This window comes from Embiotoca jacksoni, unplaced genomic scaffold, assembly GCF_022577435.1.
Source record: "Embiotoca jacksoni isolate LCO1_2020_lvr unplaced genomic scaffold, fEmbJac1.0.p SCAF_18, whole genome shotgun sequence".
Lineage (NCBI taxonomy): Eukaryota > Metazoa > Chordata > Actinopteri > Embiotocidae > Embiotoca > Embiotoca jacksoni.
The window spans coordinates 6,430,600-6,445,032 of NW_027185318.1; the positions used below are offsets into that span (position 1 = coordinate 6,430,600).

At 45.2% G+C, this 14,433-nt stretch overlaps 4 protein-coding genes across 6 annotated transcripts in view; 2 read left to right on the forward strand and 2 right to left on the reverse strand.

The window, feature by feature from the left end:
• Window positions 1-2,707, reverse strand: part of fancm (FA complementation group M) — a 40,255-nt gene extending 37,548 nt beyond the window's left edge. Inside the window, exons 1-4 of the mRNA XM_069152391.1 lie at window positions 1,395-2,707; window positions 1,147-1,319; window positions 897-974; window positions 624-782 (exon numbers count right to left, since the gene is read on the reverse strand). Coding sequence (XP_069008492.1) covers window positions 624-782; window positions 897-974; window positions 1,147-1,319; window positions 1,395-2,079 — 1,095 coding nt within the window. The 5' untranslated portion in view covers window positions 2,080-2,707. The remainder of the gene's footprint in view (window positions 1-623; window positions 783-896; window positions 975-1,146; window positions 1,320-1,394) is intronic.
• On the forward strand, window positions 2,413-4,360 carry iqcc (IQ motif containing C). Of its 2 annotated transcripts, XM_069152394.1 has the most exons (5): window positions 2,413-2,477; window positions 2,678-2,821; window positions 2,917-3,148; window positions 3,318-3,439; window positions 4,128-4,360. In XM_069152394.1, exons 1-5 carry the CDS (start codon window positions 2,436-2,438, stop codon window positions 4,161-4,163), a joined length of 576 nt encoding a protein of 191 aa, XP_069008495.1. In that variant the 5' UTR covers window positions 2,413-2,435; the 3' UTR covers window positions 4,164-4,360. The 2 variants fall into 2 exon arrangements, with proteins under 2 accessions (XP_069008495.1, XP_069008494.1); XM_069152393.1 differs by having other exon boundaries at window positions 3,318-4,360.
• A 609-nt stretch (window positions 4,361-4,969) lies between these two features.
• Window positions 4,970-11,213, forward strand: dcdc2b (doublecortin domain containing 2B). Of its 2 annotated transcripts, none has more exons than XM_069152395.1 (15): window positions 4,970-5,234; window positions 5,377-5,677; window positions 5,878-5,929; window positions 7,342-7,412; window positions 8,214-8,345; window positions 8,436-8,570; window positions 8,748-8,787; window positions 8,970-9,035; window positions 9,219-9,375; window positions 9,513-9,622; window positions 9,756-9,812; window positions 10,244-10,315; window positions 10,441-10,479; window positions 10,592-10,669; window positions 10,801-11,213. In XM_069152395.1, exons 1-15 carry the CDS (start codon window positions 5,207-5,209, stop codon window positions 10,870-10,872), a joined length of 1,410 nt encoding a protein of 469 aa, XP_069008496.1. In that variant the 5' UTR covers window positions 4,970-5,206; the 3' UTR covers window positions 10,873-11,213. The 2 variants fall into 2 exon arrangements, with proteins under 2 accessions (XP_069008496.1, XP_069008498.1); XM_069152397.1 differs by having other exon boundaries at window positions 4,972-5,029.
• Window positions 11,214-11,309: 96 nt separating this feature from the next.
• Window positions 11,310-14,365, reverse strand: tmem234 (transmembrane protein 234). Its single transcript, XM_069152399.1, has 5 exons — window positions 14,140-14,365; window positions 13,683-13,834; window positions 12,989-13,055; window positions 12,600-12,692; window positions 11,310-12,223 (listed from the first exon to the last, which is right to left on the reverse strand). Exons 1-5 carry the CDS (start codon window positions 14,150-14,152, stop codon window positions 12,114-12,116), a joined length of 435 nt encoding a protein of 144 aa, XP_069008500.1. The 5' UTR covers window positions 14,153-14,365; the 3' UTR covers window positions 11,310-12,113.
• Window positions 14,366-14,433: the final 68 nt, after the last annotated feature.

Sequence of the window (14,433 nt, forward strand, 5' to 3'; positions counted from 1 at the left end):
GTGCAGTGTATTTACAGTGCCGTCCACACACGCGGCGAACCAACCCCGTGACAAGAAGAGTAATAATCCAGAACCATTCAGTCGACCGACGCTGAAAGATCGACCACCGAGTGCAACAGGATGCTGCTTTCAAGACAAATCAATCCATTTAATATTAAGTGACCCAGAAGGAACCTCACAGCCGGGGGAAAAGACATGTGATGCCGAGAGAAGGATTACATCTCGGGTTTTTTTTTTACAACACAAGCAAACCAACAGTGTCCACAGGGTGGTAGCAAAACCCCAAAAAAGAAGAAGAAAAAAAAAAGCCACATAGTCTACAGGATGATGGAATCAAAACACAAGAAGACAACATCAAGGAAAGTTTGAGTATCAAACTTACTTTCTAAATTTGAATGTTCTTAAAAATAAATATGACAATAAAGATGGACTCATAAACTCAAACATAAATAATTTGCAATAAGTCTGTGCCTACAGTGACATCGTGGTTGTGGTATCAATACTATGTGACATTTTTCACATCCTCTCACTTCTGACTTTCGAATCAGACATTTAATTATAGGGACAAATAAAGACTGTGAAGCCGATGGGAAGATGCTCTGCTAATCGGTGGACGTGCCTACCTGCAGGTAGCGTGCCTGTTGAGCTGAGAGGGCCTCACCCGGAGGGACCACCACTTTCTCCAGACTACGCCGGTGGGAGTGAGCTTGGATGTCTGGGCTTTCTTCTGACCGCAGCTCGATGTGGGAGATGAGCAAATTGGAAATCACGGCCTGCACCGACTGCAGGGATCAAGCGAGGTAGATTTGTTCACAGTTAAAACGACGATTCATTTTTAAGCAACATTAGTTCAGAGAGGCAACATAAAGATTTACATAAAGATATATCATCCTCACCTTCGTGTCTCCTCCTGGAGTGGCACTGAGAGCCAGGACGCGGAACTGCAGAGTCTGGCTGCCGAGCTGTCTGATCACCTAAGGAAGAGGGGGAAAAAAGGACCGAGTGTGGGACATAGTTAGCACTTTAAATATGTAACTAACTAGAGGAGGTGGAATGTAACCCTGTGCTGGAAAAATAGACACCGAGTCATAAAATAAAGTCCTTTATTAATGCAGAGTTGTGATGATCAGCGAGAGGTTCGTGTACCTGACAGTAGGCATGGTTGCCTAGCGCCTTGTGAGCTTCATCAATCACGACACACTTGACCTGCTGGGCCGGGCACGTGTCCCTCGACAGGTCGTTCACCATGACTTGAGGGGTGAGGAAGAAGACGCGCTTGGATCTCCACACGCCCTGTCTCTGATTCGCCGCTGTGCTGCCTGCAAAAGACGTTAAAAGACGGCTGAAAGCGAGAGGACGAGCGGCCACGGTTTCTGGGTCGTGGCTTTTCTTACCCGTCAGCTCAGCCATGTGTGCCTGTGGGATCCCCATCACTTTATAACAGGCTTCAATCTGTTGGGCCACAAGAGGTTTGGTGGGAGCCATGAACACGATCTTCCCCGACGGATACCACCGGTAGAAGTTGTACATAACCACTGCGGCTATAAAGGTCTTCCCCAGACCAGTGGGGAGACACACCAGGGTGTTTTGAAACAGGGCAGCCTCTGATATCTTCAGCTGGTACTCCCTCAGTGGATAGTTGGTGGGGTAAATCCATACCTCAGCTGAGGAGCTGTCAAAGCCAGGAAAGTCTGGATACGCCTTCCCACGTGACGTGGTCGGAGACTGGGTGGTGTTTTCTGATCTCACGGGGTTGTCATCTTGAAAAAAGTTTGCGTTATCAAGTTGCAAGCTCCTTTCCGCTTCGTAGACAGCGACCACCATCAAATCGTCGTCTTCGTCGTCATACACCGGGATGGGGTCCTCTGTCCCGGCTGTGTTTTCTAATGCGTTTGTGGACCCTCGACCAAATTCAGTCCACAGAGGGTTTCGAGGAGGATGTGATGTCGTAGCTACCTGAGCGGGTCGGCTCCGTCCTGCGGCTTTCTTGCCGTCTTTTTTCGGTTGAGCGCCTTTGTTTTGGGGAGCGGGGGCACCCCAAGTCTGGAGCAAAGTCCTCTGATTTGAACCACAACTCATTTTCTATAGTTGTGCCGAAAAACTTGGGAGAAAAAAGTGCCATGTGCCGAGCAGCAACATTGCAAACTGAACTCAAAGGGTCACTTCCGCCAATGCGTTTTCCAAAATACAACACCGCATTAATAAAGACGGGTTATAATCACCTGGATACCGTTTAAATCCTTTGTATAGTTTACCCAAAAAAATGCTGTAACACGGCCAGATATTAACTGAAAATGAGAATATGTACTTATATTGTTAAAAAACCGTGGTTAAAACTCAGCGACACACTTTTACTGTTCGAGTTTGACACCGGAAGTAAATAAGTTTGAGTTCATTCCCGCGCTCCGTAGAAGAGTCGTCACGTTACCATAGCAATGGACAGAAGGAAATTCGAGACGGCTATCGCACGTTTCCAGGTAACAACCTTACTTAAATAACGCGTTTTCAATTCATAAAGGAGTAAGTTGCTTCATTACGCTAACACAAACAACTTGTTTTTTGTTTTTTTTCGTGAGTTTTTAAGCCGTTTTGCTGCATTAGCGAACTCCGGCTAACGTTGTTAGCGCTGTCCCGTACTTTGACACCGTCGCTATGGTTACTCTCCTCCCGTCGTTAGGCGCGCGCGCGCGGCCACCTGGTGAGGGGCGAAGTCCGCGGCGCGCGAGACGACTTTGAAGAGGTCGTGAGAGAGATTGACGGAGGTTTGACCAATTTAAAGTGGGTGGAGGCGGTCGTCTCCATCCCCCGCTTCACAGACACCGTAAGTGACGGTCACCATTATGAAAACGCTCGTGTGTGTAATAAACTCGTTCACGCTCCCCCCCCCCCGTTGTCTTTGCTCCGTGCTTCGTCAAGGACGGAGATCCGGGACTACACGCCAGCCCTGCACCCTTACCGGAGGTGGAGTGGGTGGAGGCAGAGAGAGATGGTTCAGGAGCATGTTTACCCAGCAGCTCTGTTGGAGGCGCTGGAGAGGGACCCGGCGCTGCGGGGGGTAAAGATGGAGGGGCGACGGAGCTCACAGGGGACTCCTCCAGCATATGGAGCGGTTCGGAGCTGGACGTGAACTGCGGTCGCTCTCACGAAGGTAAGAGGTGCACAGTAGGGACGTGTGTGTGTGTGTGTGTGTGTGTGTGTGCGCTTGAGCCACAGTAAATGTTGGGTGTGATTTACGCTGGACGCCCGAACATGTTTCACTGAAAACTGAAGAGAGGAGACCTTTACGTGTCCTTTTGAATTTACCGTCCCTCCTACAGGTACTCAGCAGTACTGCTTGGCCCAGGAGGTGCCCCGTACGCCGGAGGCCCTGCGTCTCCATAGAAACACCCTCACCATGGAGGTGCTTTGGCTCCAGCAGGCCATCGACAGCAGGAAAAAGGTGAGACAGAGAAAGGAGGAGATGGCAGCGCTTCCCTAAGTTTATTCAGCAGTGACGGTCTCCCGCTGTAATAAAATTGATTCTGCTGCAAGAGAAAACGTGTCCTGCGATTCAAGCAAGAAGTCGGTACAAGCAAGCGGCATTTCCTCGAGATAAATAAGCTCCATTGTAAGTTTCTGCTTCCAAATATCTAATTGTAGATTTGCAGCAAGTGTCAGCGGCGACTTGCTGAGGACAGCCCGACACGTTCTGAAGGCTGTGAAGCAGCCAAGTTATTATTACAAACATGCATACCAGAGAGGTTCGGTCTGGTCTCTCCTCCACCCAGGCCTGTGTATTAAAATGTGTAAATCAAGAGACGGCGTGCTCAGCTGTCTGCACCCTTTGCAATCACACTTCGATTTTGAATCCTTTAATTTACCAATAACACAGTTGATGTCATATTGTTTCCACGAAGCGCTCGTCGCCTCCAGAGGGGTGTACATAAAGACATTTTTGGAGTAATGTGCTCAAAGAACACTTCATGTACACTCCAGCTGAATTCAGGGAGAGCGGGATCTTTTACTTTTCACCCTTAGTGTTGAGTTTTGGAAGGCAGTGGCACACAGAAAACCTTATCTGACAATAGCTTCTGAACAGAAAATGTACTTTTAATGATTGTGTCTCCTGTGATTCTTCTCCTCTCCAGTACTTGTCACTAAAGGACAGGCTGCGTGTATCCTGACGGCATAACTAATATGAACTGGACTTTAAAATTGTGGGATTCGCTCAACTGGTATCCATTTAGAATATGTTTGCATATAAGTACACAGGAAATGAATTGCTTTTAAATGGTATTTATCATGTGTTTGTCAGAATGTATTATATAATGGTCTATTTTTTTTTATTTTTTTTTAATAAAATAATAATAAACTTTATTTTTCTACACTTGTTGTCTCCTGCAGTGGTTTCACTGGTCTTTACAGCGTTAGTTTTTGATGTTTGTGCATGAATTGGGTTCATTCAGTAGAAGTCAGGGGAGGGTCCCGGGCTGTGTGTTTGTGTTGTGTCTCAGAAGCTCAAATTTCCCATTTGAAGCAACCACATGTTCATCCTACAAATATTCTCCCACTAAACTGCTGTTGTGTTTTGGTATAAATGTAAAGAAACATTTAGGTGTTAAACAGGCAGTAAAACTTATATTGTTATATCCTTAAAAATGTTATTGTTTTGTGTGTTTGTGTATGTATTGTTGTACAAAAAGGGTTAACTCTTAGGATTTCCAGTCATGGCTCTGGCACCGCCTGTTTCTTGGACTTGGTCTCGCTAATATGCACAATATATTTTGGTAATTATTGTTTTGGAAAATGCGGCCAACTGGGTGGAGAGGTTATCTTATTGATTCAGTAGCTTACAACACAGAGACCCACCCATCCTCCCCTCCTCTTGTCTCTTTTGTTGTGGTTTCTGCTGATGGTTTGGCCCACAAAGCCAGTCATTGCTGGCCACGCTGCCATAGCAACCAGGAAATACTCACCGCCGTCAGTGGAGTAGTGTCCGTGTAAGTGTGTGTGTGTGTGTGTGAGGGGGGATATAGAGGAGCAGAACGTGGTGAGTGGGAGTCCAGACAGACCACAAAAAAACAGAAGGATTTTTTTTTTTTTTTTTACCTTTGGCTTTCCTGCTTCATCCTCCACCAGGCTTGTGAGTGACTGAGCAGTGTGTGTGTGCTGGAAAGGGGTGGCGAGATGTGTTGCTGTTAAACAAGGGTGACCTAAAGAATGTGGTATGCATGTGTACCTGGGATATGAGAATGGTCAGTAAATGCAACCCTAAGTTGAGTGAGAGACTTTGTGTGAAAAGAACAATGTGATTGTGTGTGTGTGTGTGTGTGTGTGTGTGTGTGTGTGGACTCGTAAGCACTCAAGAGCCTTTTTTGAATTTCTGTGTGAGGACAGTAACAGCTGGCTCGGAGATGGCTGCTGGCGCCGCAGCGACATCTCTCCTGCCCCCAGTGAAGAGCGTGGTGGTCTATAGGAATGGAGACCCCTTCTACAGTGGACGGAGGTTCGTGGTCAACCAGCGTCAGGTGGCCAGCATGGAGGCCTTTCTGAATGAGGTGACGCAGAACATCGGTGCCCCCCTTGCCGTCAGGAATCTGTACACCCCCAGGCAGGGCCACAGGGTCACAGACCTGCAGGATCTCCAGACAGGAGCCCAGTACGTTGCCGCTGGCTTTGAGAGGTTCAAGAAACTAAAGTGAGTACAAATGCCATTTACAGTCCTGATACTGGGGATCATTTTTGATGTATAATTCACGTAACAGGAGGTTTTAGGTCTCTAAAATAATAGTAAATGAATGTCAAATTAATTGTAACACATTTTTTTTGGGTGTTTGGAAAGGAGATCAAGTGTCGTGCCAGGCTTTTCTTCACCATATCTTTTGTCTTCATGTACAGTTACCTGAACGTGGGAACAAAAAAGCAACCTGCCGCCCGTGAAGAAACCCAGGTAGGATTTTATTTTTATAAGTGGCCAGTTTCCTATTAAGGCCAGCAGCACAGTCTGTCACTTATTAATCCCGGTCTAACCAGGAGGAATGCACCGAAGGACAACACTGTGCACATATGAAGCGGATCCATTTAAACTCCTGCCAAGTCAAAAAATATGAAAATAAGTGCAGGACTTTCCACCATGGAGACAAGCTCATATTTGCCCGAGTGTGACGACACATTGTTATGTTGGGATTAGTTGCGTGTCTACACGGCTCACCCTTCTGCAATTACTGTCCCATTCATGTCACTGGTTGTCACGTAGATTACCAGAAATAATGGGCTAATGATTGCGCTGTCCATCAAACAGTCTCTCAGAACTTGCATGGTGCCCTTTTAGGGCTCTCATGTGACATTAGCCTCCTTAATTACAGCTGAATATTGTCAGAAACTCCCAGAGTATATCAGATGTTGTAACTCTATCCAAAAGGAAAATGTTCTGAGTCACATCGAAACTCCCTTCCCTTTAGTTACTCGACTGGAAATTTGAAGGCGGGCGGGGTGTGGTGATGAAGATGGAGGTATTCTGCATGAAGAAGCTCACTAAATTTCAAGCACGCACACATAAGTACGCACACACAGAGCCACTCACGCTGGCAAGCGCTTGCTTTGTATTTTGACCAGCTGGTGGGGTTGACCGCTTGGTTTCTCAGATGCAGAGTGTGTAATTAAGTCTCAAGCCATCAGTGTTACTTTTCTGCAAAACATACCAGAGTGGAGGGTAAATGTGTGCTTTGGGTGGCTGCCATTTGGAAAACAGATTTTTTTTTTTTTTAGCTGTAGTCTTTGGTTTTAAAGTCTTACATGCCTGTGTTGTGGTTGCTGTGGAACAACGCGGGAAGTGTGTCCGTATGTGTGTGTTTGATCCTGCTGGTGAAACAAAGAGTTTATGCTTCCACACAGTGTTATCGGGTCCATGTGCATGTCTGGACTGGCCTAATTCCTCAAGCCTTTCTGCTACTTCAAAGAAAGAACAAAACAATATGGAAAGATTATCAATATCTGCTGTGCTCTGACTTGACTGATTCGGTCCAGTTCTGTTATCGGAGGCAGACACGGACATTGGCTCCAGATTTCATTGATATGGGCCGACATGAGCTTTGTGAAGAGCCCTCAAATCCGACACGGCGTGCGAATGTGCCATCGGAAGACTTAAAAGGGACGTTAGTTTCCATGGCTGCAGCCCTCGAGCTGACACAAGCGGAGTAGTCAGTCGGCGATTACGCATGTGGGATAAGTGATTGTGCTGCGATGGTGCAGGGCCATCAATGTGCAGAACGAGGATGATGTAAATCTGACAAAAGAATCTTCAGTATTGATGAGAAAACTACAAAATTTGTGTGCATCTGATTGTCTGGTTGTTCTCTCCAGGCTAAAGTCATCCAGAGGCCAAATGTTTCGGCCAAATGGAGGAAGTTTATACCTGTTCCTTGCATTATACAGTGAGTTGGACAAACTACACACAAACACAATTATTATTGACATATTGAGATAGATAGATTACTTTCTTTAAGAGATGGTTTCATATTTTATTTTTTTTTCAAATCTGTTTTAATGCTCTTGGATATCGAAACCTGTGATGGGATGTGTGTGTAAAATTCAACCCAAGCTGTAATCAGAGGATTCAGCAGTCAGACTTCGTCAAACCATGCAAGCACAATGGCTCTAAGGCAATTTCAGTCGATTGGTAGATCCACCACTTTAGATAAAGGAATCAACTTGGACACTTGGAGAGGGAAATTTGTACAAAATGTATGATCCCTGGACGTTAAATTGTTCTGACTTTAACCCTCTGACTTTTCCTTTAGCAACACCAGCAGGTTGACACTTTTGGAAACTGAAGGGAAATATGTCAACAACATTACTTACAGGGTTTGGCATGCAATTTGGTTGCAGAGGTCCACGATGGCCAGATTCCTGTGGCACCACCGGACTGTTAATCTTGATGAGTTATTGTTCCTGTGCAGCTGCACAGCAGGGAATCACTGAGAGGGAAACAAACGGAGGGAATTAGCATTAAATAGAATGTAACATCGGATGAGATGAAAGCTACAGTGTCACAGCTTTGTCTTATAGAGTTTGTTCTTTTATCTCTCATAATGGAATAACATTGTGGCAGGACCAGCAGGTTACAGACCAGAGTAACAATTACAGCAGCCAGTAATCCTTTAAACACACATATGGGGGTATATTATTTAAGATTCCCAAAAAATGCAAACATCTCCATCATTGTTTCTGTCCAGTGTTTTCCGTAACGGAGATCTCCTGTGTCTACCGTTCCGATTCATCATTCCTCGGAGCATGCAGCAGGACCTGGAACAGATCCTGAGTCTGGTCACAGAGAAGGTCAGCCTACGGACCGGAGCAGTGCGCAGGTGGGACGCGCAGTCTGACACAAACTCTCACATCCAAACAGAGAGACAGTAATGTGGTAAATAACCCTCCAACCCCTGGGCCTCTTCCAGGTTGTGCTCTTTGGAGGGAGTGACTGTGTCCTCAGCTGTGGAGCTGGAGACTGGCCACTGCTACGTTGCCGTGGGAACCGAGAGGTTCAAGAAACTTCCATATGTGGAGCTGTTGGTTTCAAAAGCGACAGAGAGGTATTATGATGCAAGGTCCTCCGTATGCGAGCAAAGACGCGTGTTCGTGTGCGTCTATGTGCAGCTGCTCTGCACTCACACATGAAATAATGATCATCTGACAGCTGGGAACATGAACAAAACAATACGGCACATATTTATCTTAGTTACATACAATGTTGTGTCTGTATTTTGTAGGTATTACCCCGGGAAGAGAAGACTTTTGCGGAGAGCTGATGTAAATATTCCTTCAGTTACTCACCTTATTGTCATGTCCTAAAAAAACAGTCTTGTTTTTTTTCTCTAGCCTCCAGATAATTAGCAGCATGTCAGGTCTGAATGACAGCTGTCACAAGATAATGAACTGAAAAACAAAAACAAAAACAGGCAAAGGGCATCTCTTGTCTTTTTTCCTCTCAGAACAGGAAAGCAGGAAGCGGCCCAGAAGACCAATACAGTGACTCAGCTCTCCTCGACTCCCCAGAGGTACAAAACAATCCTCCACTGTCTTTAATTCACACTTCATTATGCTACATTGGGTGCGTTTGCTTGGCGTGTATTGCTTAACACACATAATGCACCACAAGTGTGGCAAACAGTGCAGGTGGCTTTTGTGATATGCAAAGCTGTTAATGGAAAATGTATTCAGTTGCAAACCATGAATTTCAGTCGGACGGTCGGAGGGTGAAGTCGACGGGAGATGAAGCTGCAGCTCCTGTTGCTTCACAGAGAGAGGGAGCAGATGAGGCCTCGGTGTTCTCCGCCCGGCCGGTCAAGATCCGCAAGAACCGAATGCAGCTGAGGCCACCACTCAGTAATGGATCGGGTCAGGATTACCTCAGACCTGAATTTATATGTTTAATCCAAAGAAAAACACACACAAAAAAAAAACACACTTTCACATGCAAAATGAATGTGATTAATTTCTGTGCTAATTAAGATCTTGGTTTTTGTTTATGACAGTTCAGCCCAGCGTGTTCAAAAGGGCAGCGAGGAAAAGGAGAGAGGAGGTACGAGGAGCTGAAGAGGTGCAGGAGGATGAAAATACAGCCATAGAGCTTCCTGTTGATCAGGTTAGCTTCAGTCTCATCACTGCATAATATAATGTGATGATTAAATGCTAAAACATCACTGAGGGAAGTGCAATTGGTAGCCCATGTAGATATATGGACACATCTAAATCTGAATCTCATTTTGTGTCTGTAGAGAGTTGCAGAAATAGTGGAGGATGAGGAACTAAACAACACAGAGGATCCTCTGCAGGTATTTTTCTTAGTTCCCATGTGACTGTTCACTGAAGGAAGGAGAAATAACACGATCTTTGATATTCATTCACTCTTAAGTAGGGACATTTACATAATGGACAGACAGACATTATAGAACCTTGAAAATGATAAGATATATAACAGTTTGCACGAGATGGAGCATTATGGCGCCCTTGCCAGATATAACTAGTGAAATTAAAACATAAGTCATGAATATCTGACCGATAATACTGAATTTTCATCTAAAAGAAGCAAAAAGACCAAAACAACCTAAACCCGTTTAGAAAGACAATCGACTGTCTACATTTCTAACCGATGTCTTTATATTCATGTTGAGTAATCATCTGTTTACTGTCATAAGTATATTGCATGTTGTACTGCATTAAAAAAAAATAAAAAAATCACATAACACTGTCAATTTCTCTCAAGAGACAGGCACAAATTACAAAGAGCAAGCAGCACAATGACAAAGAACACCCACACGAGAACAATATAGAGCAGGTATAGTATGTGTGAGTGGGCGATTACATTTAGAGAATCATAATCGGTGTGTCCTAATAAAAAGGATCACTCGACTTTTAATGTACAAATCGGTTGATTTTGTTGTTGTTGTTGTTCTATAAAAGGCACTGCCATCTGAACAGGAGTCCATCGCTGAAATCCTGGTAAATACTGTACACCCACCCACACACACAAGCAGCTGATAATTGAATAAATGCAAGAGTTTATACTGAGTGCACGTAAATAGTCAGTAATCTGTGTCTCTCATTTGAAAAGGAGCCTGAGCTGAAGCCGACGTCCTCCAAGTCACGGCCGTCGCCATCCAACTCTCGGGCAGAGAACGGACAACAAAAGGCAAGTTCACCCACCTCGCGTCCTACAACGCTGCGTTGTCAGGTTTCTTTTGTCGGCACCGTCACTATCAAGGCCGGTGAAATCATCTTCCTGTTTGTGTTCGCACTGATTTAGTATTTGTTCTGTGACAGGAGAGCCCGCCGGGTGCCTCGGCAGTCACAGAAGAACAAAACCACCATCAGGAGGAAGTCACAGCATCCTAACAGCTTCGCTGCGGCTGGAAACCGAGCGATTACTGCTTCTACAAAATGAACGTTGGGTTAAATTGGTAGTACTTTAACCGCGGTAATGAGCCGAGTAACAGCATTAGCTGATGTTGTTTTCTTTTAGAAATGTCAGAAATGTGAATACGTTTGGACAAAATAGGAACAAACACTACAGGAGATGGACACAGTATTGTCATACAAACAAACTCCTTTCTGATATTATAGGTATCTAAAACTAGTGTTAATGTCTCCTCCAGCTGTTAATGATACTATGTTCATTCTGTATTACAGAGATAACTCTGATACAGATACTGTGTACATGTTCAATGGTGCAAATTATCCCTGCTATGTTCATAAGAAACCATATTTGAAGGACATTTTAGGCCAATTTGTATTTGCGTAAATGTGTGATGGAGGACATAACAGATGCAGAGTTGTGTTGCCAACAATTTATTAATTAAATATCAGTACAGGAATAGTTCACAACGATGACAAAGTCATCTGTCCAGTGTCTTCTATCGGTTAAATACTGTGACAATAAAAATATATATTACTATGTACGTGACTCATGTCTGTATGACTTTTTCCAGACATGTTTACAGAGCAGCCGCTGTTCAGGCCATTGTTACTTTTCCTTCACCAAGAGTTTGAGAAAATGGCGGAGCTGCGAGTGTGACGAGGCAGCGGGGAAGAAGAAGAAGGACAAAGAAAAGAAAAATAATGATACAAAAAACCCGCTTTATCCTTGAGCTGAACAATTTGTGTCAAACTGTGTCCTGCTCTTACCCGAATACATGCTGCAGCAGACAGAAGGCAGCTGCCATAAAATGTCCCTGTTAATCCAGAAGGTGACATCTAATTGGTCCATTTCAAACCCCTGCCTTATTTGTATGTGGTCTGTATGGCCTTTACGCAGATTCCAAGTCACACGGCGCGGCAGCGGAACGCTTGAAAGTAAAAGTTAACAACCAGCGAGTTCCATGCGAGCGCCATAAATCTAGTGGAGCTCCGGGGTGAACCTTATGTGAACCCACTTCCCCTTCATCTTGGCGTTGGGAGTTTCTAGCCAGGTCTTTTTGAGGCTCAAGCTGAGATCATTTCGGGCACAATTCCTTCGCAGAACCGTTGCTCTGAGGAGCCGCAGCCTGAACCTAAATTGACTGCTCCAACTCCGCTTTGGCCTTCGTTCCCGTCCATGCTCGAAGGTGCAGGAGAATTCACTTTAATCCCGTTCTCCATTAGTGCACAGGCTGGGTCGCATTCGGCCGCCCGCCGTCTGTGTCGTCAATGGAGCTTATAACGCACAGAGTGATGCCAGCCATGGTGAGGAACATTCCCACGACAGCCTCTGCAGAGAGTGAGGCGTGTGGGGGAGGATAAGAGAGAATATCAAAGTTCAAAAAAAGAAGAACAGCTTAAAATACAGAACAAGCACTACAGTATTCTTCAGGGCGAGGCGAAAGGAACAGGAGGGAATTAACTGCTTCATAATGTCTTGCTGGTGAAGTATTACAAAGCAAAAAATGACTTGTGTCTTGCTCATAAGAGTAACATTGCTGAATCTGTCCACCAAATCTGGAAATGATTCCTAATAGCCGAATATTTGACCCTCCAGATTGCAGCCTATTAGTTTCTGGATCGGTCCTCATATCCCCGGCTGCGTGACGGGCCTCGTGCCGAAAAGCCACTGCAAGGTGTCGTTCTCACCGACATGACAGACTTACGTTTGCCTCCGAACTCTTCGCCCAGTACCTTGCCAGTCAGCAGAGTAAAAAGGAAGGTGAGAGAGTTGGCCACAGGGACAGCGAGGGATAACTCTGAATGAGAAGGGGGGGAAAAAAGTTTGGGGATTAATTTATACCCCGAGAAGAAAGAATACTGTGACAGAATGTGTGGTTCAGTAATTTGACGTGACATGATCCCAAAATGTATTACTTATTGGGACTGCTGAGCTGCCGCTGGTGTTGCAACGTGCACCTCATGCTTTGACACTTAAAACATCAAAAATTCTACTGACTTGTGTTAATACACAACCTATTCCCCCCCCCCTGTATTTTACAGTGCACCAGACCCTGCCATCAGACAGTGTTAACTTTTAAAGTGCGTGTCTCACCTGTGGTTGAAAGTGTGTAATAGTAGACCAAAGAGCCACTCTGGTTTAAAAGAAATGGGACCAGGTACTGGAGAGCAAAAGACATAGTGCAATTAATATCCTGTTTGACTGGTTGTTTTGCCCCTGAACACATCCCTTAGTTCTGCTATGACAGGCCGAGGCTGCTGGGGGAACCTCGTTGTGCTCCGAGTTTCTTTCCTCTCACTCTTTCACTCTCTATACATTCATATCTCACCATCGCATCTCATTAACTTCATGCTTTTTCTCTTCCATAGTTTTGGTTTTGGTTTTGCTTATTATCTGTTGCCTCGCTCCTGTAGTTTCTGTTCTTTCTTTTGCAGAAAGCCATGGAGCTGCATGTCCCTTTCTCCCCTCACCAGAGCCGGTCCAGGCAGATGACCGCCCACCTCTGAGGCCTGGTTCTGTCCGAGGGTTCTTCCTGTTAAGAGGAAGTATTTCCTTCCCTCTGTTGGGAGGTTTGTCTCCCTTAAAGAGGAGGGTTTTTTTGTTGTTGTTTTCCTCCTCCCTTATGTGGGAATTGTTGAATTGTTGGGTTTCTCTGTATGAAGCTGTAAAGCTCTGCTGTAAGGACTTTAACGTGTCAAGTGAAATAACCAACGTGTTGTGACTTGGCGCTATATAAATACAATTGAACGGAATTGAATTGAGACGTGAAACTCAAAATGCTTCTTACCTTGAGGTTCAGCAGAAGAAACTTGGCCTCTGCCAGCAGCTGCGAGACTCTGCTGGTCCTGGTCACGTGTTCGATCCCCTCCGTGCCCCTCTTCAGGAGCGGGTTGGTGCAGCCCCACAGCGCCGACACCAGCACCAGGCTCAGCAGCTCCCCTGCAACACAACGCAGTCACACGTCGTCTCCACATCCTGCTGCTGTTGCGAGACCGTTTAACGGTGACCAAAACAGTGGACCGATGTCACGAACACCTGACCCATGCCGATAGCTTTACTTCCTTAGCATGGACAGTAGCGCAATAAATGTGGACACCGTCGGGGTTTTTTGTTCTGCGTTATTTCACGCGAAAGAGGCAGCGGGTACGTACGAGCGTAGATTCAAACTCAAAATGCAAACGAAATCGTTCAGCTTTCTGCAGAATATGGGTCGTGAAGTTCAGTCAGCTTGTTTAGCCACTTACCCACGGTCACCATCGTAATGTAAACAGCAGCTCTGAAAGTCGCGTTCAAGACTCGCCTTCAGTTCTGAAATGATTTAAACAACTCAATTCATAAATAGCGTCCTATTCATCTATTCTTAAAAAAAAAATAAAAATAAAAAAAAAAAAATTATCTCAGGATTTAAAAATGGAAAAAAAAGCACCGAGCATGTTTATGGCGACGGACTGAAGTTCACTAGTTCGCAACGAACATTTGTCATCTTGAATGCAGCTCGACGGATTTTCGATGTTGCGTCACCAGCAGGTACCAGGAGA